The sequence below is a fragment of the Anser cygnoides genome, chromosome 1 (genome assembly GCF_040182565.1).
Source record: "Anser cygnoides isolate HZ-2024a breed goose chromosome 1, Taihu_goose_T2T_genome, whole genome shotgun sequence".
Taxonomy (NCBI): domain Eukaryota; kingdom Metazoa; phylum Chordata; class Aves; order Anseriformes; family Anatidae; genus Anser; species Anser cygnoides.
In genome coordinates this window covers 54,146,095-54,174,073 of record NC_089873.1, presented here as the reverse complement: position 1 = coordinate 54,174,073, position 27,979 = coordinate 54,146,095, and the positions used below count along the sequence as shown (strand labels likewise).

Genomic DNA, 27,979 nt, shown 5'->3' with positions numbered 1-27,979 from the left:
TGTTCCCTGTGAATTGCTTGTGAACAGTGCTACAGCTCTTAATTCCTGATTTTTAATCTCTCACATCACTGGAATCAATGCATTGGGACTGTCAGTCCAAACGGCACAGAAACATGTTGGAGTGCTATGCTGGGACACAGTCACTGTCCATGTCAGCATTACCATGGGTGTGTGTGGTCACACACTTGAGGAACAGGACAGCATGCTGTTCCTAAGACACGTATTTGCTAGTGACACATTTCCCCATTTGTAGTGCGCTGCTGCTCTCTCTTTCTAACTTTGGATTTAACACACTTGGCACAGCTGGGCAAATGGCAGATCTGACAGCTAATTGCCTGACAAGAGGTCTACACCATGCAATTTGCTGGTCCTGTGGCATGGAAATGGGAGATGACAGCCAAAAAATTAGTGTTGCGTTAAAAATATTGTCATCGGCAGTGAGAACTAACTGAATTTGCTTTTCTGTTTAGAATTTTATTTGTTAATGAAGTAACTCCTAAAATCAGAAGTACAGAGTTTGGATAAAAGCTTGAGAACGGTTTTTTTTTTTTCTTTTTTTTTCCCCTTTTTTTACCCATGGATAAAGTAACACATCTGAATGCTAACGGGGTCTGACACCTGAAGGTGTGCCAATCACATAAAATGTGTTTGTATCTTCAAGAGGTAGGCCACTCTTTGGTAAATCCCTGAATCCTGTGAAGGCTGAAAGAGCTGAAGGTGTTCAGCTAAAAGGTCAAGGAGCTTTCATAGCTCCCTGATAAAGGTTGGAGATTTCAATTATGTTTAGGCTTCTGACTTTTTGTTCCTATGTCCAGTAGTTCTGGATTATTATTTTTTTTTTCCCTCTCAATCTCAGAAACATTCCCAGGACAGGAAAAAAAAAATAAAATGATTTCAGCTTTTCTGAAAATAAAGGCATTTGGCTTAAACGCTCAGCCTATTCACATGAACATCTTTATTTATATCAAAAAAACACGGGAAATGCAGTTTCATTCTCATTTAAAATATTTTAAGGTATCTGTATTTTATCAAAGCTTTCTCTCATCTCTCTTCCTCACTGTAACCATCCCCTCAAAAGCTTTAGAAATAGTGTAAAGAATTAAGATTGCTGACAAATGAAAAAAACGTTTTAAAAGACACTGCATAGCAGTAGAATTTGATAAAGCATAGGCAAACTGCTGTTTTCATATAGAACTTCTGTATAAAATATCTCTATATATGCCATATATCTTGCCTAAAGCCATCAGACAGTCAAAAACATTTATGTTAAAAATTTACTCTCATTAAGCTACACAACTAATAAAAACATCTACCCAAACAAAGCAGCCCAAATCACATACGCTGGCATTTTAAAGGCCCTGAATTTCCAAAGTATTTACTTTCAAACTTGTGAAATCTCTGTCAAGAATTCTTAAGGTGTGCATCCCTTTACACAGAACAAATGTGTCTTTTCCATGGAAACAGTAGCAGAATGGTGCATTGTTTTGTACTTGTTCAAAATGAAATAATTAGTTTTGTTTTCAAATATATACAGTGAAAGATGTTTTATTTTATTATACAGAGCACATTAACAGCTCTCACCCCTCCTCGCCCCCCCCCTTTAAGTTCTGCTGTCTTGAATGAAGAAAACATAATGTTTAATACCTGCCTTTTATATTTTGTTGTTTACATTTTTACTGTTTACATTAAGGAGCTCTAAAGAAGTATTAATACCCCTATTTTGCAGAATCTCAAGGTCACGCAACTACAGCAATTGGATCTGCATACAAAGTGTCTTGGATTTGTTCTGACCATTAGCTTGCATTGTTTCCAGACATCGAGTAATGGCATAGAAATATCAGAGTATGCTAGACTGTTCCATCTAAATGACTCTATATCCATCACTGATGTCCATCCAGGCATATTAGAACTCATGTGAACTCTAAGAGTATATCTACAGAAATTACTTCTTTTCAAGAAAAAGTTTCTTGTTTTCAAAGTGTACTGCAAATGTATTAATTGTTCAACAGCTAATATATAAAAATAATACACATGCATAGATATGATCAAGGTTTATGATATCTTTCTTGCATGAAAGAGAGTAAGTGCTTCTTACTATTGTACTAAACAATATGCAAGAGAAGGGAATAAACTATAATAGCATATTACTATTGTCTACAATATAATTTTCTTCACTCAGCTTTTCTCTGTAAACAATTTATAATAATGAGAAATAGAATACAGAAAGTTTATGTGGTAATAAAGGTAGATTGAGGCCTATAATGAAGACTGTAGAGGTGTAAACTTCACAGAATAACAGCATGGAAATTATATTTTTCATTTGTGGAAAACTGCCCACAAAATTTCACCTTAATTCCTCATAATTTCTGAGTTCTCAAACCTGAATATATAGCAGTTTCTTTTTGTTGTTAAGTTTTATTGCAAGCTATGCAGTGTATTTCTATGAAGTAAAATAATGTACTATAGTCTTTATATTTAAATAGCTTCTTAGTTTAATTATTAATATCATTAATAGATGTTACTTAGGTGTAATAAAGTGTTTTTCTCATGTTTTAGCATACATGACTCATGAACAATACATTCTATATTAATATGTTAATATAAAAGTGTGCTTGCAAAAAAGTCTAAGAAAGTGTGCTATATTCAGTAATGAGGGACTTCATAAATGGTTCTCAAACATCAAGAGACTACAGGATTTAGGAATGAATAAAAAAACTTAAATTATTCATGAATTTTTTGGATGACTCTTTTCAGTTACACTATTTTTTAAAAACTGAAGCTGGATCTGCTTTTGTATTTGTTACAGTGTCCCAGGAGGATCTTGTGCCAAGAGAAGAACATGTAAGGTATGTTCCTCCTTCCCTTTCTACCCTGCAAGATGCTGGGTGAAGGGGTAAGTGCAGATTTCCACTCTTTACCCTTACTGCAGGCTATGTGCTTTCAGATGACATGTAGATGTTGGTAAGGAACATATTCTGTCTCTGAACCAGAAGCTTTGTTATAAATTCAGAAATCTGATAAAATAGGAAATAAATTTGCAGAGTTCAAGTATAAAGATCATCTGCACAAGATAAACTTTCATTGAGAATTATTTCAAAATTTGAAATAGAAAAAATACAATATGTCCTCATTAGAAGTCTTCAGAGTTAAGAATTTGGTTGCTTCCACGCATTCATACAGTGAGAATCTAATATTAGATCTCGTGGCCAATTAAAAATGGCTTTGGGTGAAAGTAAATAATGGAAAGAGATTGTTTCACACCATTTGTGAATGATTTTCTCAGCAGGAGAAAAATAGTAGTTTTAAGCGTGAAAAGTTTTATTTTTAGTGTTCACACTAAAAGTGAAATCTAGAATGTGAACTAACTTTTTTATTAAAGAGCATTTAAGACTTTTTAGTTTGTGGAGAGAATTCAGAGGTAAATACTGAAGCCCAGTCTTCCAATTGCATTGCAAGATTTTTCACTGTTATCCAGACAGGAATTACATTTTTTTCCAAGTTTCAGCTTTGAGACTTAATGTCTAGTTTAAGCTATTCACCTAACCTACTGCTTAAGTTAAGAAAAAAAGACAACTTAGTCACAATTCCTCCATCATTTTAAGGGGATGATTCTTGAAATGGTGTACCTTGTTTTCTTCATTGAAAGAAGCTGTATCATAGCTTAATTCACATCAGTCTTTTAGAGGGCTACAGCTTAGTGAAGTAAATTTTGCTATAAGTAACAAGTTAAACTGGGAAAGCAGAGTTTGTATTACATTATTTTAATAACCTATAAGCAAGATGTCTAAGCCAACATGACCTTTTAGATCCCCTTTTTAGTACATGGACAAAGACTGATATTTTCAGAGAGCTGACAGGTGATAATGACTCTAGCCTCCACTGTCTCTGGAGCAGAGACAACTACATTAAATTTGACATTAAACTTTAGGCAGGAAAATCAGGAGATGCAGTTAGAAGAGCATGTAACAAATTCTAAATTTTATTCCCATTCTTGTGGATTTTGATATATTTCTTTTTGGAGGAAAAAAATAAAAATAAAAATAACAGGAGTCCAAAGAGAATAAACTACTTTTTTTTTTTTTTTTTTTTTTTTTTTTTTTTTTTTTAAGGGGAGAGGTATCATTAGGAACTGTAGTTTACAATGATGGTTCTTGTGATTTCTAAAGGCAGGAATAAGGACATTCTTGTTCAACAGCAGTTAATGAATCCCATACTGATTTTGGTGGTATTGAATATAATCCAAAGAATGAAAAGGTAATCTATGTGATGTTGATTTATGTCTGTCTTAATGTAACTTAAAATAATAAAATAATAAAATGCCCCAAAAAACTCTGGAGTAATGGTACATACCAAAATACCTAAATCTGAAATCCTGCAGTTTTTCATACTTGTGAATTATTGTCTTTCATTAAAAATGGTACTATTTGCAGACTGAAATGCTAAGATTGCCCTGCCAAAGTTAAAATCATGCTGAAAATCTGGAAGAGATTGGGGATTAATCATATATTTTATATTGAGCGACTTTTTTCCTCTGCACATAAACAAGCCTGAAATTAATCTAGCAGTACAAATCATAGTCAAGAAGTTATTGTATTGGTTCATTCAAGGGATGTATCCAGAAATCCATAATGTTTCAGGCAGTCAGATGCATTATTTTCTCATATTGTGGCATAAAGGATTTCTCAAACATAAACTTTCCAGAAAAAAAAGAGTAAAGTTTATTATTTTGTTTGTGTTTGTTTGTTTTACTTTTCTAGATAGTGTGGATGAACTAAGTTCTTGCCAATATTAAATCACAGTATTTTTTCTCTTAACTGTATAGTACTTGTACTTTGGTTGTATGTGATATCTTAAAAGAACTTAAGGTGATGGAAATATTTATCCAGATCTCCTTCTGACAGTTCCCCTATAAATAAGATATATTTTAGCTGTAAAGTAAATTACTAAACACATTACATGATAAAAAATGGTTTCTATATAACGAAGAGCCAAAATATTTTCTCAGCAGTACATCCCAATTCCCATTCATGTTACCCCATTAATGTATACAAGCTCGATTTTGGCTCAATGACTTTCCATTTTCTGAACAGATTTAGTAAAAAATGATACATTACCTATTATACTACAAGTGAATAAATTGCTTTTTCCGTTAAGAAAAATTGATTTCTTATTCTGTTTTTATCAGCAGTAGTAACTCTTCCTTTCTTCTATTTTAAATCATGGGATATATTTGTTTAAGCAAGAAAAATGAAATTACCTTTCTTCCAAATTTAGTATTACACATCTTCATATTAAAATCCAATTTAGAACAATGTTAAGTAGAATAAATATAGCTTCTCATTGCTTTCCTCATTTTGTCTACTGCTGTTCTAGTCATTTCAACTGACAAGAGCATTGAGCTGGGAGAGAAGCAAGGTAAATTCAGAAGGAACTGTGAATATATTATCATTGTCTTTATTTAGTAGTGCCATCAAATCATATAGAAAAATGACACTAGTTCAGTATTTTTATAGGTTGAGACCTCACTTGTAGTACAATATTCAGTGACCCTGAAACATATATTATGAAGTAACCTCAAGATGCACAAGCTCCCGTGGGCAAAAAAATATCAAATTCACATAAGGATGTTTTGCATTTAAATTACACAAATATCCAAGATACGTAAAACATACATTAGGGCAGGATATGGTCCTTTGAATGTTATTCTCAATGCTCGTACCAGCAGCAACGGTCATCTGAAAAAGGGATTCAAAGATTCTGCTGAATGGAACAGAATTTTATAAAGTGCTACAGTATATTTAAATTACACAATGTTAATAAGATGAATGTTATTAATTGTCATTCAAGCAAGCTGATCAGAGAGAAAAAAAATGTGGCTCAACTGACATTCACAAAGAAAAAATTAAAAGTATCGTTACTTCTCTTGGCTAATGTAGTGCTGAGAACAACCAAATATTAAATCATTTGTGTGTTCTGTACCGTGCTCTGCAGAAGTGAACTCTGACACATTGTCAAACAGTCAGATAACTGTGGATAAATAATTGTACCTTGAAGGCTAGCTTTAAACTGAGTTCCCTACCTAAAGCAAGATAGACCTCTTCACAAGAAAGAAGGAAAGTAGGATTTTCTCCCCCAAATTACTCAAATTTAAACAGTTTACGGACAGACACACAAGAAAGTATTAAATTGTAAGGAAGAATTTACCTATTAAACAGATAATTTTTTCAAGCTGACTCAGACTCCTCTATTGTACCAAACAATCATAATAGTGGAAAATAGTATGCAAAAAGTTATATGTTGTTAAAAATCTGAAAGTCCCTTTTAAAGAATATTTTTTAACATTAAATGCCATTTTCCTTCATTTTTCATTACCTTTTCATGTTTTTTGCAGAGCCCAACATAAAAAATTATTCTGTAGGCAATCTAACTAGGTTACGTTCCTTGAGATCTCAATATTTACTTCAGAGGAAATTAACAGCAGAATTTTTTCAAAAAGTTTTATAAATACATTTTAGACATCTGGTTCAATCTACCCTGACTGCCATCTTAGAAGAAACAGTTGTAGACTAACCCTCTAAACTACTTCTTTCCATTGTTGAGAGTAACAATAAACATAACATTCATCCTAATTATAGTTGAGCTTTGTCATCTCTCAAAGTACATACTGACCAAAACTTTACTTCTGTGACTATTTACCACCTCACTTCGGTAAACGTGGTATTGATAGAGTATATATATATATCTATATAACTGATAGAGTTCTGAATAGACAGTATTTTTAGAGTTCTGAATAGGCAGTATTTTAATATTCAAGTATTTGTAATAGCACCGTATAACATCTGAATATACAACATAATGCAATGTGGGTTTTATAATGACTTTACTGTTATAACTTAAGATGAATTTAAACTTGACTATGTTGTGACTTATTTGTGCAGGAAATTAAAATGTGCATGTTTTCAGTATTTTTAATATTAGCCACAGGCATGTATGCATCTTTCTCTGTCTATGAAAAATATTGCCAATGCACTTCACGTTATGATTTGTAACAATTTTTAAATATTTGAAAGCACTTTAGACTTTCAATGCTTTAAAGTATAATTATGCTATTAGTGGGAAGAAAAAGAGTAAATCTGGAATTTTAAGCAAAACTCTCAATTCTGCCATTACCGACAAATTCTTATATTGCTTGTCTCAAATTTCTGTTCTTCAAATTCACACCCTTAAATATTTGAAAGCATTTTCATAATGATTTTTTATTTATTTTTAAAGGAAATTTCACTTCATACAAAGTAGCTACTTTTGAAAAGAACATTTCCATGCAAAGCAACTTTGTGGCCAACTCATGGATAATGTTTAGATGGATTTTCAGAACACTGTTAATCCAGAATTTTGTAAGGAAGACACAGCCCACATTATGTCAGCATGACACTGTTTTAAATGAACGATATCTCAGCACAACAAAACACACACATTATGAACTTTATGTATTCAGTATTTGTCCTATACATCTTTCTTTATTACTAGCCTATCACTCATTAAATTTAATTTCAATGTTTTTACATATGCAACTATTAAAAAAAGTTGGAAACACATGCACCTGGATTAATGTGTAAATTATTTACACACTTATTGCACATTGTTTGATTTATATACATACAATATGTACACTATATATGATGATTTCTGATAATTTTGTCCTTTCATGTGAAAAGGAGGACTACTGTACACTTTTGACTGCTGCATCTGCGCTGTTATCTAATTCATCTTTTCTGTACCTAATTGTTTTAACAGCACTAATATCCAAGTAATCTTAGCAATTTATTTCAAATTATGTTTTAAACATTTCCCCCTTTTTCTCTCTTGGAAAACTATGATGAAAGGTTTATTAAGGAAAGGTATAAAATTAACAGTGCTTAATTCTAGTAACTAATAGGTTTAAGGTCCAATATTTTGACTATTCAGGCCAGGAAATTTTACATAACTAGAAATGAGTGATCTCTAATCTTTCAAGGATGTAAGGCTGTTTTTTTACAGCTATGGTAATTTCCTATGCAATCATATTCATAGTATAGCTACTATGTCAAGTTCAAGAGAAGAGAACTGAAATAAAAATATTCAATAAAAAGAGTGAAACCTGTGCATTATTTCTAAAATTGTTTGTCTTCGAATTATGTGTGTTAAGGCAAGTATATTTTGTCATATTTAAATTTTGAGATACAAAATTCATGAATGAATTATGCAGTATAAGTAATGCGGCAATTCTCATCTCATGCATGTTGATAAAATATTTATTCTATTCAAGAAAGCATTTAATATTATAACACCTACTTTAGTAGTACTTTACCTACTTTGTTGTACTTTACCTACTTTAGTACTTTGTAGTCTAGTGACTATAAACTATTAAAATTAATATTAATGAAACTTTCTATTACAGCTTGTTTTTCCTCTTGGAGAAAAATAATAAGCATTAAAATTTATCAGAGGAGACAGCTGGGTCGACAGGGAGAGAATCCAAAACCAAAGCTCTAGAACATGTATATGTTCTGGCTTGGGATGAGTGCTTCAAATACTGTTTGCTCTGAACCGCGTACACAGGGACAGATTTTCAAGCTATATCCTAAATGGTGGACCCTTTCCTCTCTTTGCTGGGTTTCCATATAAAAAAGCCCTTTGTGAGGCTGTGGCACATCTGAAAAAAAATAAAAAAATTATGGAGTGCAAAAAGAAAAAGCATCACCTGTGAAAAACCCTCTAGGTACACACACAACCAAGCTACACCTCCTGGAGTTTCCATGACTGCATCAGATGATAATCGTGAATAATGACCCGCATGTGCACCAAACTGGCCTACATTTCACAGCTACATGTGAACAGTGAGAAGGATATCTGAGACTACAATTTCAATCTTCTGTGGAAGCACTAAAATAAAATGCAGTTTCAGCTAATTCTGTAGACTTACTTGCTAGAAATAGCTGAAAGTTCAGGAAGTCTAAAACAGTCAGAGTATCTAATACTATTATTCCTGAGCTTACAACCTGTAGCAACTTTATTTTTTTCTCTGGTTAGTTACATTGGGCTTTCAGGTGATCTTCCTGTTCAGATCAGATGAAACAAGACATTTTCCTAAATACCCACATCATTAAAATCCAAACCTTCTTAACGAGTCTCCAGTCAAAGCTTTAGTAAAGTAGGAAATTCTGCATTCAGTTCTGATGTGACCAGTACAGCAATAATTTCAAGGTGAATTCCAAAATAAGAACATGTATTCAGTTTTGCTAGCATAAAAAAAAGAAAGTCAGGTTTCATAATCAGTGGTATCCAAAGCTGTTGCCAAGTTCAGAGGTATTAACTGAATAAATCTAATTTGTTGGTAGACTGAAGAAATCAGCGCATAATTGTGTGAAAGAATTGGTAAGGAATCAGTGCCCTATTCCTTAACCTTTGTAGCAGGTATCTGACCATTCAGATCTGCTTACTGGAAAATTAATGATAATTCTGCTCTCAGAGATAAAAATTCTCCTTCAGAACAGTATTTGGTGCTTCTTGACAAGAACTTTTGTGTGACCTTTCTTATATCATTCAACAAAGCCTAAAATGCTATTCAAGTATTTTAGTCTATTGAAAATTTCATTCACTCATATTAATGAGTGAAAATAGGCAAAATCAGAAAAGAACTGTTTATTTCTTCATGTTTATGTCATCTCTTTGTGGGGGAGCTAACTGAGGTTAGAAAGCCATCTGAATAGTCTTCAAGGTAAAAAGCCCAAAAGGAACAAACTAGTTACCTACTTTCTAGAGCCATTCCCATGAATAATCCCCACTTTCACAGTACATAAGATACAATATTTCAAGAAGTTTATACTTCATAGTGAAATTCGCTACCTATTCTCTACAACAACCATCCCAGGACACTCAGACTATAAAATTAACCTCAGCTAAGCCTATCCTGAAGAAATGAAGCCTATTACACATACTAACCCATTCAACTAACATGATTACTTCAATGAGCAGTACCTTCAGCTCATGCTGAAATCAGTTTAATCTAGATTCAAATGATACACCCATTTGGACAAATGCATACTAATGCAGAATCTATAGTTTTTCTTTTGTTTACTTGCTTTTTAAGCTTAAGATGAACTATAGGTCATATTAAAAAATAGACAACTGTCATTGCAATTGAAGACTATAAGGTCGTCACTGAACATCATGGTGCATTACACCATAGATAGATCAGACTTCTCTGATATCTGTGACAGTACAAGCCTATTCTAATAACTTTAAAAAGTTATGTGGCCATGTGAATTCACAGTAACTAAGTAGATGTCATTCATATTGCCTGATTTAAAGAGAAAGATAAGTGTCATATCCATATGCTGACAAAGTGTAATTTAATAATCACAAAGGTATATTTTAAAATTCACAGCCTGAATACTGGATAACTTTCTGTGACAGTTATCCCACCAATATGTTCTCTTTTACTGAAGACCGTTTCAGACCTTGACTGGACAGAACCCTGGGACACCTCATCTAGTTAGTCACGCATGAACTGATAATCTTCAGAGATCACTTCCAACTTAAGTCGTGCTATGATTCTATTACTTTTCAGTATTAAACTGTTATTTGCAATATTTATTTTTATAGAACACATAGTTTTCATGATGTTAGATTTGGTACCTGTAAATTGAGAAAGATAGAGAGAGCTCCTTCTTTGGATAGAATGGAAACAAATCTTACCCAGCCTATGTATCTACACAACCTGGACGCAATTTTAATCCTGAGAACAGTTCTACTGATACCTCTGCACTTGCCTGAAGTTTTAAGTGATGGAAAAGTTTGAAGCCCTTGGGGCTTGCTCGGGAAAAATTAAAGAACTTTGTGACAACCAACAAGTGATTTCAGATCTTCATTGCTGACCTCATTATGAAAAAAATGACATGTCCTTCCTCTTCTTCAGCCACCTCTGAGACTCACTGGTTGGCTATAAGTCTTAAAACTGCCTGTAAAGGGTGGCTTAGAAAGTAGTGAAGCAATGCAGACAAATTAAGACAACTCTTTCAGGCTCACTGAAGATCAAACTTGCCTGTCACAGTTTGCTCTTGGGTAAGAGTTGACTGCACCCTCTGGGACACATTAGACCCCCATGCAGAATTCCAGCAGGTGGCTCAGACACACAGCCCACTTGCAAGGTAGACTTTAAGGTGGAAAAGAAGATGAAAGACAGACTGTGCCACACTTAGATCTGTTGAGGAGTCCACTCCTTCAGTGTAACAGAAGCATAACTAGGACAAAAAAATGTAATGGATACGTTTAAATCTCCCCTGACTAGTCAAGTAGGGGACTTAACTAAATAAAGAAGTTGGCATTTACTCTGGAAAATGAACCCAGCAGGTTGATGAATTGACCTTTAAGATCATCAAGTCGAACCAACAGCCTGACCTAGCAAATTCCATCGCTAAACCATGTCTCTTAGTGCCATATCCACAAGTCTCCTAAATACCTCTATGGATAGGGACTCCACTACTTCCCTAGGCAGCCTGTTCCAATGCTTGACCACTCTCTTCATAAAGCAGTTCTTCCTTACATCCAATCTAAACTTCCTCTGGTGCACCTTGAGACCATTTCCTCAAATCCTATCACTTGTCATCTGAAAAAAGGAGACTGACACCCACCTCACTGCAACCTTCTTTCAGGCAGTTCTAGGAAGTGCTGAGGTCTCTCCTCAGACTCCTCCAGATTAAATGACCCCACTTCCCTCAGCTGCTCCTCATAAGTCTTGTTTTCTAGTCCCTTCACCAACTTCATTGCTATTCTCTATACATGCTCAAGCACCTCAATGTCCTTATTGTAGTGAGGGGCCCAAAACTGAACAGAGTACCTGAGGTGCAGTGTCACCAGTGCCAAGTGCAAATGAACAATCACTTTTCCAGTCCTGCAGACCACACTATTTCTGATGCAGGCCAGGATGCCATTGGCACTTGTAGACATATTATAAGAACATGTGATGTTTATTGTGCATATACACATATGCAGACCTGTATCTATTCACATATATTTGTACATACACTATGCATAAATTAATATTTACTATATGCTTGATGATGATTTGCAGAAAAAAAATATTAAAAAGAATAACAAAAACCACACTCTACAACCATCTACATCTATATTAGCTCTCTGGTATGTGCAATGACCTGTACATACTTGACTTTGTACTTGGGAACGTTCCCACTGAGCCACAGGAAATTTGCTCTCTCTGTAGAGTTAAATCTACATGTTAAAAAAATTGCAAGATCTGGTCCTTAAAACCTAATATGTAGAAAGACAAGCCTTGCAGTATAGAAATCTTCCCATAGTACTGTTACATGATGATGCAAGATGACATAATACATAAGTAAGCATTTTAAAGAGATAGGATTCTTATTTATTTTTTTACCAGTATCAGAGTGACAGAACTGTCTAATTTTTCCTTGATTAATCATTTTGAAAATCTTTTGGGATGTGAATGCTGAAAAATACTGTAGTTAAAACACCATTTTATATTTAAAGTGTTGATTTAAATGTATTGAATTTAGGACTTTTTTTTTTAATCAAGATTTGGAACAGTGATCACAGAAGCAGTGTTTGAATTTGTGTAGCCATTAAGATTTTTTGAGGTCATGTCTCTGTGTTGTACCAAGGCACAGAACTAATTCAGCCATATCCTCTATTGTTAAAAAAATTATTGTTAAAATTTATTGTTAAAAATTTACATCCAGGTTAGATAAAGCTCAAGTGTACCTGAGAAGCCTATACAGGTTTCAAAAACATCATGGATCTTATGAGAGAGAGAAAACTCAAGAATGAGGCATGGTTCACAGTGACATTCAAAGCTCTCTCAAAGGCAAAATGAAGCCAGAATTTTGAAAATGTGTTTAAAATATAGTGAATTATACTTGTTTTAATTTGAAAATTTTGCTTACTGTAGTCCTATTCTAATTGTATGACTATGGCAGACAGCAAAGCTGAAACCATGCCTAAATCTATTTCATGAGCAGTACACAATCTTGCTTGCCCAAAAAAGTAAGGTGAAGCCTATTCAAACTATTCCTATTCTAATCCTCAGCTTTCTATATAGGGAAAAAATAGTAGGACTGTAAATGCCAGTTTGGTAGAGCAAAACAAAACAAAACAAAATGTCTTGTTTTATTTTATTTTATAGTAGATATTTCCCTGATTTTCCTGAATGCATATGACTGTACATGAAGTTTCTTGCAAACCAAGGGACAATTTGCCCCCTGATATCTTGGAAGCAGGACGACGAAGAAGAAAAGGTACCCACGGTGAGTGCAGAATGTGGTGTTTTCTTGCAGTCCTGAGACAGATTCTGCTCTCAGAGGGCTGTGGAGGACCCCTCAGACACGTCTATTCTACATGAGTGCGGCCACATAAAAAACAGCAACCAGTACAACCCCCATGTGCACTAGGGAGGACCAGAATAGTTTTCCTGAGTACAATTAACATGTGTAAGGAGAAGTAAAGATGGTAAGTCGTAAAGAAGCCTTTACTGAGGACTGTGATCATGTTGATCTTTGAATTTTTCATATCCTTTTCAGAGGTTCTTTAGACTGCAGACAGGTGGAGTTCAGGTTCACAACAGTGTATTTACAGAATTTATTATGCATATATTTTCAGGGAAAATGCTTTACAAAGTCTAAAGCTTTTTCTTTTTTTTTTTTTTTGTTTGTTGTATTTAATTCCAGTAAGAGATCTGACATCTTAAATGTGTGTAATAATGACAAAAAGGTTGAAAAATAGTCATGAGGAATTTTGTGACTAAGCGTTCTCTCTACACAAGAGGCAAATGTCATTTCGCCTGGAGAAGCCAATTGGAGATTTTACTTCTGACTTAGGTATCCTGCTATCTGGTTTCATGATTATGTAAGTGTTGTTATGATGGGAAAAAAAAATTTAAAAAATCCACCCTTATAAATTCTCAAACGTCAAGATTCAGAGCAAGTTAATTGCATCATAAAAAATATATATTTGTGTTTCGCTATTTATGGCTTGTGTATTTACTTAGCTAGGCTACTCTTTAAAGGCACTTAGTACAGCTTTGTCATTTAATTGTACACGTACACCTTTATCATTTAGCTATACATACATATACATAAAAGAATTTAAACTTTGACTCACCAAGGCAAATCATCACACTTTAAACTGAACTTAAGTGCTCTGAGCAACAGCAAACTGTTCCTTTAAGGAAAGTCTTCAGAATAGTCTATATGGAAACTGTAGTCATAGATGAGCTTCAGTAATGGTTTATCCTTCATATCCAGAGAAGAGCCATTAAATATAACAAAACAACCTGTATTAATTTAAAGTTTCCTACATCAGTCTGGGAACATCCTATTGTACCCCCTGTACAAATCATTGCAAGTCATTTGTTATGTGTGAGCTTTATACCATTTATGCTATGTTGGTACATGAATCTCCAATATTCCAAACTTTAAATGTAAACCAATGATGACTCCTAAGAAAAGTAACAGAAAACATCTAAGGTAATGAGGAGTTCTCTCTTCAGATGGTAAAGTGGAAAACTCCACTCCAATTTATCTTCCAAAGGAAAAGGGACATAATGTCTTGCCTGAACTCAGTCCCCTGTTGCAGGGTGAAAAAGAAATGACCTGACACAGTCCATCCCCTGTGGTCAGAGAAGCCAGTTGTGAAGGACTGACCATACCCTGCCACACTGCTGTGTTCAGCACAGCTGTGTCAAGAGACCTAGGGAGAGTGGAGAAAACTGCTTCAGTGCCCTACAGGGACAAACTGAGAGAGGCTGCCTGTGACTCTGATTCCCCTACCCCAGATTCAACACAGTGGAGGGCTGGGGAATATTGGATAGACCACATTTAATACTTTTTGAGTGGTTCATTAGATTGTAAATCTGAAGGATGTGAATGCAGAACAAAAAATAATTATCTTGCACAAATAGAGTGTAAAACGGAAGGTTGCTGTGGTATAACTTTCATATACACAGTTACGAGCATCTCAAAGCACAAGCTTCAATCTTCAGTATCTATCATCATGACATTGATAAACGTTATTGAACATGATAGAGAGTTTTGAATATTAACTGGGAAAATACATATGAAAAGGATTTTAAAGAATATACACCGCCTCTCCTCTTCCACCCCCCCCTCTCCCCCCATCTTTCTTTTACATGCATTTTGGAAAGGTATCCACTACACAGTGCTTCTCTTCATTTATAATGATTTTCCATTTTTTTTTTTTAATACTATACATTGATTAAGTGAATCTACTCCTGATCTATCTTTCTTTGGCTACAGGAGAAAGAGGGAACACTATTTTAAAAGTTGTAGAGCTGGGTGAAGTTAAAGAGGAAAATAAAAACTATGTAAGAGCACTCTGTTGCGTGATGACGCAAGAGGAATGATTTTTTTTCATTAAAGTTCTGCCCATTCTAATTCCAACAACAATAGGTCTGCTGAGATTATTAGTCTAAGTCCTAGACCTCATGAAAGGAGTTTCATATTCTATTTTTTACAGGTTAAGTACCACTTTTAAAACTAAAACCTCATTCTATAAGCTCAATAAATACAGGTAACATTGTTACACAGTTTTTTCTCATAGTCTGTCTGCTAAGAGAAAAATGTTCACAGAAATGTAGATATCTGGTGGCCTGCAGAGTGTATTACTGTAACAGTTATTAATTTGATGTTTTGTTTTAAATGTTTATCCTTCCAGAGAAAAATACAGCTTGCTCTTGAAGATACGAGTGGTATAGGCATATGATACTGCTAATTCCTGGGGGATTTAATGCTACTCTGTTCAGCCAGCTTCCAAGAGATCTGTCTCTCTCCCTACCTGATTGTACAACATTTTGCAGGTCCTGAATAGATCAGGGTCATCACATGTATTCTTGCTGTCTTACAACAATTATTATTTAAAATAAATTTTATTACAACTGGCCACCAGATTTGCTAGGCACTGTGCAAGTACAGGTCTGAGAATTTTTCTTTTCTGAAAAATGGCAGAAGAGAACATTTCATGTGTGTATAAATAATTCACAGTTCTTCCTTTATTTACTTTTCCTAGGAAGTATTGAAGCCCAAGCCACAGACTTCAGCAGCAGTAGTTTTATTTTCCCTTAAAGACCCCCAAATCCATTGAGTTCTCAAAAGACATTGAAATGCCAAACAAATATACAGCAATGCAGTGCTACTTTCATGATTTACACACAGTTTCAGGAACTGAAGCTGCTTAGGATGCTGTAAAGTAGCAGCAAATGCAAATTAACAGGTCTTTTTTTTTTTTTTTTTTCCCTCAGCTGTTCATAACCCTTTGGGCATAAGCCAGATGTCAGAAATGAGTTCAGCTTCACATTAATGTCATTTGAGAAAGTCGTAAGGAGAGGCAGATGCAAGCAGAAAAACTACACCTTGGAAAGACAGCACAAAGATGGTGGATATAGATGGAGAGAAGTTGGAGGCACTTTCGTGGAAAACAACTACGAAGCTATGAGAGAGGAAGAGGCAAAACAGAAGACTGTTTTTAAGTATCCTCTTGAAAAAATATGAAAAGTATTATACCTCTGATAGAAAATGAGTGATTATTTGCATTAGCCCTCAGATGTAGTGTTTTCTCTCTTGTATTGAACTAGGGAGTGGAAATAATGTGATCATCCATGGAGTCTGACTCAGAAGTCATGACTGTGGAAACAATAAACTCCCAGTTATCCCTGAATTTGTGCAGGATTTGCTGCTCCACCTGGATACATACAAGTCCATGGTCTGATGGGATTCATCTCAGAGTACTCAGAAAGCTGGCTGAAGTCACCATGGGACCTCTCTCAAATATCTTTCAATGGTCTTGAGAATCGGAAAAGGTCCCAGTTGACTGGAAGGTGGCAAATGTAGTCCCAATTTTCAAGAAGGGCAAGAAAGTAGATCCTGGCAATTACAGGCCTGTCAGTCTCACTGAAGTGCCTGGTAAAATTATGGAGAAGATTATTCTGGGAGTTATTGAAAAACACCTAAATGACAGCACAGTCATTGGTCAGAGCCAACATGGGTTCACTAGGGGAAGGTCATGTCTAGCTAACTTAATTTCCTTCTACAAGATCACCCAGCTAGTTGACCAAAGGAAGCCAGCTGATGTAATCTTTCTGGACTTCAGTAAAGCTTTCAATACTGTCTCTTACAGTATCCTTCTGGACAAAATGACCAGAATACAGTTAGATAAAAGCATAGTAAATGGTGAACAATTGGTGACGTGTCAGGCCCAGAGGGTTCTTGTAAATGGGTTTACATCACGCTGGTGACCTGTCACTAGTGGGGTTCCCAAGGACTCCTTTTAGGGCCAGTCCTCTTCAATGCTTTCATAAAGGATTTGGATGAAGGACTTGAGGGTTTTTTGAGCAAATTCATGGACAATACCAAAATGGGTGAAGCTGTTGACTCCGTCGAGGGTGGTAAGGCCTTGCAGAGAGATCTGGACAAATTAGAGAACTGAGCAATTACCAATAATATGAAGTTTAACCACAGCAAGTGCCGGATTCTGCACCTGGGAAGGGGCCAACCCTGCTTATATGTACAGGCTGAAGGACTAGATACTGGAGAAAGGGATCTGATCACTTGGTTTGTTCAGCCTGGAGAAGAGGAGACTGAAGGGACACCTTGTCACAGTCTACAGCTTCCTCAGAAGGGGGAACAGAAGTGCAGGTGCTGATTTCTTCTTTCTGGTGACCAGTGATAGGACCCAAGGGAATGGCTTGAAGGTGCCACAGGGGAGGTTCAGGCTAGACATCAGGAAACAGTTTTCCTCCAAGAGTATGATCAGGCACTGAAACAGGCTCCCCAGGGAAGTGGTCACAGAACCAAGTCTGTCAGAGTTCAAGTGTTTGGACAATGCTCACAGACACATGGTCTGATTTTTTTATTTTTATTTTTTATTTTTATTTTTATTTTTTTTATTTTAATTTTCATTTTTTTTAATTTTAATTTTAATTTTTATTTTTTATTTTTCATTTTTTTATTTTTATTTTTATTTTTATTTTTTGGGTGGTCCTTTGGGGACCCAGGATTTAGACTCAATGATCCTTTTGGGTACCTTCTAACTCAGATATTCTAGGGAGTCCCAAGAGTTAAAAAAATCCCAACCCCCCCAAATTCAATACCATCAAAATAAAAAACAACCCTCTTCTATTTTTTTTTTAAACTAAATGTTTAAAATTCCATTCACATCAATGTATGCACTTAACCTGTTTAAAAATAACAGAGTTTCTCTTTTGTAAGCAAATCTCTCCACTTGCATTGAACTAAAGAAATAAATCTAATAGATGACAAACAAAAATGCAGACTGGATTCTTTCAAAACATGCTAGATCTCATGAACCAAGATTTAGAACCTTACTATCTTACATTAGTATCCATAAAATATTTTGATGCACTTGTCTGGCAAGTCAATTTTATTCACACATAAATGTATTTCGAAAAATGCTACTGCAGATTTTTTTAATTGTATAAATTTATCTAAAGTCTTCCAAATGAATAATATGAATTTATGTAACTTATGAGAAGATTCTGCATATTTTCACTTAAACATATACAGAGATTGAATTCATAAACATCAAATAAGTTTGAGCAGCCAATTTGTTTAGAATGGTTTCCAAGTTATCCTTAACCTAAAACAGAATTTCTTATTTCTAGATATGTTTTATTTGATTTATTTTTACAAAGATACTTTTGAATTGGTTTATGTATGACAGAATGCCACTTGTTCTACTTGGCAAACAGTCCTTTTTTTTTTTTTGTCTATTAAAACAAACAAAAAAACAAACAAATCAAAGACCTAACACAAACAAAATGGCAGCTAGAAGATTCAAATCAGGAACATACATCAAAATTCCATTTTTAAGTTCATTCTTTCATTTTTACACTATGCAAATTTTCATGACCAGGATTACTCAGAGCATGGGAAGGCCTCCAGCTCTGTGAAAATCTGTCTTTCTCATCAAACACAAGAAGAAAGAATGTAGAACATAGTATAGTCAGCACAAAATGAAAAGAAAAAGGGGAAAATACAGTTATAGATGTTCACAGGGAGGAAAAGTTATTTTGCAGAAACTGATAGCAGACTTCCATCATCCTGTCAGATCCATCTTAGTAAAAGTCTTCTTGGACTTTGGCTAAAGTGCAGGATTTATCTAATCTTAGTTATTCACCATCAATAGTTAGTGTAAACACATTTAGAATGTAACTCATCTGGCCTATGTCATGATCTGTTTTAGGATGAATATCACATAGAACTGGTTATTTTTCTTTATTAAATATAGCTCAAATATAGATTTCTACATTTGATAAGTAGTAGGTAGGAGAGGGACTTTATCTAGTCTTTGCACAGGAGCTTTTATAAAAAGTATTAATAAAAAGTACACGTTCAAAAATGAAAAAAAATTCTAATTGTAAAGGAAAGAACTGAAACAATTTTGATTTAAAATAAATATGAAACTTTTCAGGATGAGCAGATTGAGAATTTTGTGTCCTTATGTATTAAAACATGTTTATTAGCAAAAGCTTTTTAAAGCTCTTTCTCAACTGTCATTTTTGACACAGGCTTACAACTCAAGCATGTCTCCATGTGTAATATTCGCTTGTCTCTTGGAGCTTTATCATTTCCAAATCAGATGGATTTTCCTAACAGAATACATTGGAAGAGCTATATCTTTTTAATGAAAATGAACAGAAATGGGTGTTGAAATTCCTTGTATTTCTCTAATGGCAAGGGTTGTTAAAGTGTGTGTGCATCAGGACACTTGGTGAAAATTACCAAGACAGCAGTAACTAAGGAAATAAAGGTGTCCTGGAAAGAAAAGATATCCTGATACCTCAAATCTTGCAGCACTTCTCTGCATACAGTTATTCTACCTAAACAAGCACCTAGATTTTAGACTAGAACAACCATTATCATGCACATATAAAAAACGGGACTATAGCACAACTTAAAATGTTGACTTTAAGAGCACATGCTTCACTGACTGTCATGAAAAGAATATAACAAAACAGTAAAACATTACCCTGGCAACACCTGCTCAAACAACCAGAGAATTAGCATCAAAGCATCACTGGATAAATATTGGCTATATTTTTTTCTCAGATTCACTCACACAGCAACATAAAAGACTGCAGATCCAGACAAAACAATCTTTTGAGTACATGACAACTGCAGATTTAGAGAAATGTATATCACTAAAGAAAGAATCTAGTTTGCAGAACAGGTATTCTGGTCTAAAAATCCAAATTTGAACCCTGACTGTCTGACAACAACACTAACATTTTCTAGTGAGAAAAGTGAGGAAAAAGAAATGTAGCTTTCTGACATTTAAAAAAATACATTGAAATTTTGTCCTATTATCACTGAAAAGTTGGCAACTGTAACAAAACTATAGTATGATTTTATCTGCATATTATACATGCTTCAAGAATTAGTTTTTTAAGCTATAAAGTGCTCATAAAACACAGTTAGAAGATGAAAAGAAAGATGTGGACTAATAGTCCCCAGACAAAGTATCTCCTTAGGAGAAACAGCAAGCTGTCAAGATTTTATAAACATCTGAGCATTGTGAATTGTGCAAGTTCTCTAACAGCTGGAAAAGGAGAGATCAGAATACTCTGATCAATTGAAAGAAAATTCCTACAGAGAAGAAACTGAGACAGCAAAGATCAGTAAAGAGCAGCTGTGATCCAGAATCTGTACCAAAGAAGCTGAAATTGAATTATTCACACAGCTCATCCAAATTAAATGTAATTCAGAGTACTTGAAGTTAAAAGATTCCTAACGTATCGATGAATAAGGAAGTACTTTGAAGGGTGATTATTAATATGTGTGAATTTCCTTAAAGTTAGATGGTTTGAATATAGCACAATCCTCTCTCCAAAAAGACTTCAGTTATTTCTCCCTAAAGAATGCCAAGCATAGACGAGGAGTTTTGTTATTTAATTCAAATTTTCTTGGAAAAACTCAATATTTTGCTTTGAAAAGCTGTTTTCTTGCCATTGCATCATTGCTGCCCACAGGTAAACATAGAAAAGGAAAGCTATAGAAGGTGTCCAACACACTGGATTTTCTGGCTGGCAGAGAAGATAACTACATCTCTATTAGAGGGAACCTGAGCTGAGTTCCCATTTCAAGCAAAATACTAACTATTGCTAACTATTTGTAAAGAATCCATTCAGAAACAGAGAATCTCTAGACAATCAGACTACTGACGTAAGCCATATTTTCAATAAAAAATATAACACACTGCATTCCTAATGGTGTTATGAGTTTTGAATGCAGCAAAATTTTTCCAGCTTGGAAACACTCAGAAAGAACTTAATTTCATCCAATATCAAATCCTTTATCCAAGATTTTCTGAGCTTCAGTTGCAAATGGATTTTAAATGCTAAATAGAAATCTAATCTATAATATCTTAATTGCATATAAAATGAGAAAAAAAAGAAAAGGGAAAATATATGTCTCATAGTTATTAAGATACTGCAGAAAGCATTATAATTGCAAATATATAGTTGATAGTAAAATTTACCAAAAGAGGTACTGTAAATTGACTGTCTGCTCTTGGCCTGTGGAAAATGCAAAATAATTCAACCTAGTAGGACTTGAAATGACTCAAGTAGTAACTTTTTTTTTTTTTTTCCATTGCAGTCTAAAGTAAATTGCATTACCTTTGATATGCCACAGGAAGTACTGTGCAGCATAATCCTGGCTAGACTAACACACATGAAAGTCTTAAAAGGAATATCTTTGAAAGCATTGAAAACATCTCATGCTTGGTAGGGAGAAGGAGGAAGGGAGATAGATAATTCTCTTCTCAGTCAGTAACAGCAGCACAGCTGCCAAGTCTGGGGAGACTCACAGCACTGTGTTCCCAAAGGTGGAAAGCCAGAAGCACTGACTAGGCATGGTACAGACACACTCCTAAACTTGACTATGCAGTTATTTGCCAAGCAACTTGCTACTGACTACTGGAAAATATCGCAAAGGTTGACAGTTCTGTAAAGGCCTGAATTCTACAAAGAGCTCACTCCTGATGTTAGTCTTATTGATATCAACATGAAAGGCTCAGTGCAATGAAGTATCTTATATAACTAAGAAATATATTTGGTTATTAATATGGTAACTGATTATGAGGTGCATTACTCTAATCATTATAATTTTGATGTATATGGAGAAGACACCTTATTGTGATGTCCTTGTGAATTTCCTTCCTTCCTTCCTTCCTTCCTTCCTTCCTTCCTTCCTTCCTTCCTTCCTTCCTTCCTTCCTTCCTTCCTTCCCTCCTTCCTTCCCTCCTTCCTTCCCTCCTTCCTTCCTTCCTTCCTTCCTTCCTTCCTTCCTTCCTTCCTTCCTTCCTTCCTTCCTTCCTTCCTTCCTTCCCTCCTTCCTTCCCTCCTTCCTTCCCTCCTTCCTTCCTTCCCTCCTTCCTTCCCTCCTTCCTTCCCTCCTTCCCTCCTTCCCTCCTTCCCTCCTTCCTTCCTTCCTTCCTTCCCTCCCTCCCTCCCTCCTTCCCTCCTTCCTTCCACCCATTCAACCAATCCACCCATCCACCCATCCATCTTCACAGTATAATAAGTAACAAACATTACATTTTCTTTTTTTTTTTTTCTTGCACTTTGGTGCATTACATTAATTAAAAAAAAAAGGTAATTTCTGTAGTTAGAAATGTTACTTAAAATTGTAGCAGTAGTCACAGGAAACAAGCTCAGAAAAAAAAATGTTTTAAAAAATATGACAGTCAATATTTTATATTGCAATTTTAAATTATAATTGACTAAATAATGTTTTAAATACAGATATTATCATTCAAAAATATCAAAAAGCAAACCTATGAAAAATTCTACCACGTGTATATTATCTATTATTGTCTCCAGACACTGGCTGTGATGTGCACTTTTGTGTACCAAAGTAACACATGATTAACACTGACAGAAGACATGATTAAAAATATATGAGTCTGGAGTGTGGCTGTTATTTTCACATTTGTTGTGGAACAGAGACACATACATTAGATAAATAAATGGATTGATTTGGTAGCCTTAGCTATGAGTGTCACACAAACTTACAAGTACCACCTTTTCCATCTGAGAATCTAGCTGAGAACAGCCCTGCTTCTTTTGATGCAATTTTAACAGCTTTATGGTTTTACACATCCAGATGTTTCAAATAAAATGATGGGACTAGTGATAAATGTCTGTAAGAAACAAATTATTTTCTAGATATTTTGCATCCCTGTGTGATACTTAGTAACTAAATAGTGTATAGTGAGATAAATACCCAAATGTTCCTGCAAAAAAAAGACAGCAATGTTAAAGAAATCACACCTACAATTTCAGGTCAATCTGTTTTGAAAACATTCTCTGTTCCATTCATCTTTTAAACACCTTTGAAGCTATTGCCTTTGCAGAACCTGTCCTTCTTGCAGCATAAGGTCTGAAACAACTCCACATGTACAGTGACACAAAGATACTTTACATGACTGTTTGTTTAAGAAAGTTTACTTGGTTATGCATCTTCTTCAGTTCCCTACACCTGTGCACATGTTTTGGGTTTGCTGTTATTTTTTAAAAGCTTTGGTACACTTGAAACTCTATGTTAGGCACTACCATATTGTTATTTATTAAACAAAAAAAAAAAAAAAAAAAAGAAAAAGCTGACATTCCAGTGGGAGACTGTGGTTGTCACTCAGGCGCTACAGCTGCATGTCTCCTGCCCTCTGCTGTCACCCTGCAAGACCCTCTCTTTGCTTCTGTCTTAATAACCAAGAACATTTCCTCTATGAGACACACTCTTGTCAACACGGGGTATACCTGAAAGCTACATGGTAGGAAGGTAACTCATGTCAAATTTAGTCTCTACTATTTCAGAACATGGATAGGAACTAAATTCTGCTACCTTTCAGGTGAATGTCTGAAGGATTAAGTTCACAAAATATTTGGAGTCCTCCGTTTTCTCTCTTCTATTAAGCATATAGATTGACTATTCAGGAAGAGGGAATGAAATTCAGGCCAGTTGGGATACTTCTCATGGTAATGGCAAACTTAGATTTTTGTCTCTGCCCTACTCAGTTGTTAATGTTTTATACAGATCTCAAAAGCAGATTGGCACAGGGAAGCGAACAACCTGGCTGCTGGTACCATATTCCAGAAGATGGCACGAAAAGAGTCAAATTTTCTCAAGCACAGAAGAAACCTAAAGTCTGCTTGGATTTAAAGTCTGATCCTGGATCAATATCACAGACACTAAAATAATAGATAAAAGATGGAAATACACCAAGCATTCCTTAGTTTACTTGAATCGCCTAAGTAAACTAACAGCTTTGTAACAAAACATCTTTTTTTTTTTTTTTTCTGACTAAGTTTTTATTAATAGAAAAAAAAATGCACTAATAGCTCAGAGTGCAAAGGTTTATATTCTTCCATTTTTCTGTTGTGCAGCCAAACAAAAAGATCAGTTATTCACTGTCATTGCCATTGATTCTGAGGTGATCAGATATTGTGTTGATGGTCTGGTACAAGAGCCAGAATAAATTAAACCTTCTACATCTCACCATCTCGTTGATTTTAAATTAACCCTTTCCACTTTTCCACGTTGTGCATGCCAGAGCATTTTATCTTCAAATTTGAACTTCACAACAGTATTTTCCTAACAGGACTAGATATACAAACAGTGCAAATGGAGCTTCTACCGAAGATGTGGCTTTTATATATGTGCCTGGTTGGGTCTGTTACTCCAGTGATTTTGTGGTTGTAAGTCTCAAAGACTGAGTGTCAATGAAGAGATGTGGGCTCTTCTGTAGTTACCTATTTTTAATTCCATCAGAGAGGCTTAGTGTTAAACATGTGATGGAAGAAATGTTAGTCAGAGGAAAGCAGATGGGATAGCTAATTTTTCTTTCACAGTGTTTACACATTGCTGAAATTTTGTTAACTCTCACAGCAGAAAAACAAGAATACCCTGCTCACATATAACAGTATTCATCAGCAGTCTTTAAAGTGGAAATTGCTAAGTTTTGATATTTTTTATTTATTTGTTCATTTCTTGTCAGTAGCTAGCCTGATAATAGTATGAACTCGTAAAGGCTTATATCTGTATCCAGTGCCAGAAGTTTGTGCATTCAGCCCCCAAGCTTCAGGTGCCACTCGGTTCTCCAGGATTTTTTCAGCACGGAAAAAAGCTGGAGCTTTTTTCTGATGGAGCCTTCTTCTCTCTGGGTGCATGTGCAAGTTTTACATAAAAATACAAAGTACATTTTATGTCTTAATCCTCATAAGCACAGGCAAAGAGCAAGAGTCAAAGAGAAACCCAGCCCAAACTGTCCTAACCAGACATGGAAAGTAAATAAAATATGCCAAAAAGAGAACAAACAAACAAACAAAAACATAGAAGGATTTTCACAACTGGAACCATTTCAAAATCTACAGTGCAAAGAACACAGTCTGTGGGTGGGGTTACACTGTACAATAGCAACCCCTGAATTAGTCCTGAACAACCTAATTCCAGAATGGGAAACAGCATATCTGGACCAGTAGGGCATGATGTCTAGGAAGAAGATGTGCTCAGTAACCCTGGAACAACAAAATGACACGTCCATGCTACTCTTGTATATGAGGCAGGTGTTTCTCCACTGCTCCGCACTGAGCTCTGCTGAGCTGATAGCTCCCTAGGGACTGCAGTGAGCTGTATGAACTCATGGGGCTCCAAATGAGAAGATGAAAAGGTTCACACCTCATATTAGCTGTTTCTAAGGTCGCTGATGACTTTAATGCCTCTTCTATCCTTCAAAACTAAAAATGCCAGGCACTTTCATTTGAAAAAAATTTCGTAAGATTCCTAAGTAAAGCTTCTCAAATATGCTTTTCAACACTGTGAAGTCCTGTGAAAGACATAAAGTCCTTAGTTTTTAAGTATTTATCAGGTTTTTCAGCATTACCTCTTAGAGTGATATATCATTTACTATATTAAAAATATACCTCAATTCACATAATCATTGAGATTTTTAGCATAAATACTACTGATTAATCCCATGAGAAATCAAATTCAATGCAGTTTTCACTTATCTATGTAGGCCTATATATAATAAATGTATATTTATTGTTAAGAAGAGGGTTTCAGTTTTAACCATTTCATTTCAATAAGGATATCATTAGCTGTGGCAAATTAATGTTCTGTTTACGCACATATGCTCTACAAAAATAATTCCTGTAGCTGTCAGGACATTTTAATTAAAGAATCTGTTGCTCTGAACCAGTTCTGCTGAACTTTGAAATCACGTGGAATATGAACACTAAATCCTTGCATGCTGTGTGGGATAAAACCAGGTCACCTTCTCAAGAAAGCTTCTCAAAATGAGCTCAATTCAAAATGCAGGTAAGACAATCAAGCAAACTACTTCAAAGTATGTGAATTGGGTACTCGAACTTCAGTAACGTGGAACAAAACTATGTTGCTTACTTATGAAGATCTCCATGTAGCTCTTTGACCACACATTAAAAAAAAAACAACAACAAAAAAAACACCTTCCATATTAATTGACTGGGTGCACGTCTTACGTAGTAGTGTATTGTCTTCTGCTTTTACACATCTTTTCCAGCCTCGTAATTTGGCATGTCAAATTGTTTCAATGTGTGGTCTTTGTAGCCACAAATACATTTCTATCCTTCCTGGAACAATGGGACCTGATCCTTAATTAGACTTTCTAAGTAGTATCACTAATACTGAAAAGTGCATATACGACGTGGAAGATATAATAATCCTGGTGTTAAAAACAGATGCAATGTTGAAGACTGAAAATATTATTTGTCACAACAATGGATATATAAAAACGCCCTTTGCAAATATTATAGTTAGTTCAAGGACTTTATATGAGGTATAACCTTATAATAAAACCTTAAAAATCAAATCCAGTAGGGATGGATTAAGAACGATCCTGTGGATTAGTGATCTGTAAAATGATGAGGCAGAAGCAGAGCAGCAGGCAGCGTTTTTGAACATGGCTGATTACTGCTGGCTAATTGCCCATTTTAGAAAGCTTCATTTCTGTATTTCTGTAGCAGTTAAAAAACTGGAAAGCTCAAGAATGTGTTTGGACAGGTGCTAAAAGAGGAAGAATCTTTTGTATAAGAATCCAGCTTGGAGGGAGGAGTTTTTGCTACCAAAAATCAAAATGTATTGAACTGTAGCCTTTGGACAGCTAGTTTAAACCTGAAAATACCTACTAAATGGTGTCATTTTATTTCTCAGCTCAAAACCCAATACTTTTAATGAAAAATACCATCTAAGAAGCATGGTTCTAAGGTTCTAAGATTATTTCCCTATTTCTCAAGCATATTAATAAAAAAATCCACTACGTTATATATATTATGCCCACACTGTCCATCACATCTGGTACTTTCTTTGGGCTCACATTTAAAGCTGACAATAACTCATAACCAACCTAAACTAAAAACTCTTACACAATGTAAACTAAAAAGCTAGTATTCTGCTTCATTTTTCCAATTAAACCCGAATTATTATGTCCAGAATTCTACTGCACCAGGTTTATCTGTATGAACAGAAAGATCTATAACCAAAAGTGTAATTTTATTCTGCTGAGATAGAGGGGGTTGGGTAGCTGTGTCTTAGTTTCATTGCGCATACAATTTTTGTTAAAATACCACTAACCTTTTTTCTCATTTCTAATCTGCCAGCAGCTGTTGTTCTGCCAAATGTCAGTCCATCTTTTCCTCAAATACTGTAAATCTTTCTGCCCATAAACAACCAACTGAGAAGTCTCCCATGGCTCCCAGGCTCATGACTGTTATATATTGGTAATCCTTACACATCATATTCTCTTGAAATGTCTGAAAGTGATTTACCAAACCTGTGAAAGCTGGTTTACCCTGCCTACTTTCCATTATGCAGTCCATATTGCCTGTTAACTT

At 35.0% G+C, this 27,979-nt stretch overlaps 1 protein-coding gene across 14 annotated transcripts in view; it reads right to left on the bottom strand.

Annotated features, from left to right (window-relative positions):
* The window catches only part of PPFIA2 (PTPRF interacting protein alpha 2), a 348,861-nt gene that overhangs the window by 159,587 nt on the left and 161,295 nt on the right, over positions 1–27,979 (bottom strand). For 9 of the 14 annotated variants that reach the window (XR_010830989.1, XM_066995740.1, XM_066995699.1 and 6 more), the window contains one exon: positions 5,673–5,735. The exons of the other annotated variants lie outside the window; for them this stretch is intronic. Coding sequence is in view for 8 of the 9 variants with exons in the window: in XM_066995740.1 (XP_066851841.1) it covers positions 5,673–5,735 (63 nt within the window). In the remaining variant the exon portion in view is untranslated. The remainder of the gene's footprint in view (positions 1–5,672; positions 5,736–27,979) is intronic. 14 annotated transcript variants of the gene reach the window in all.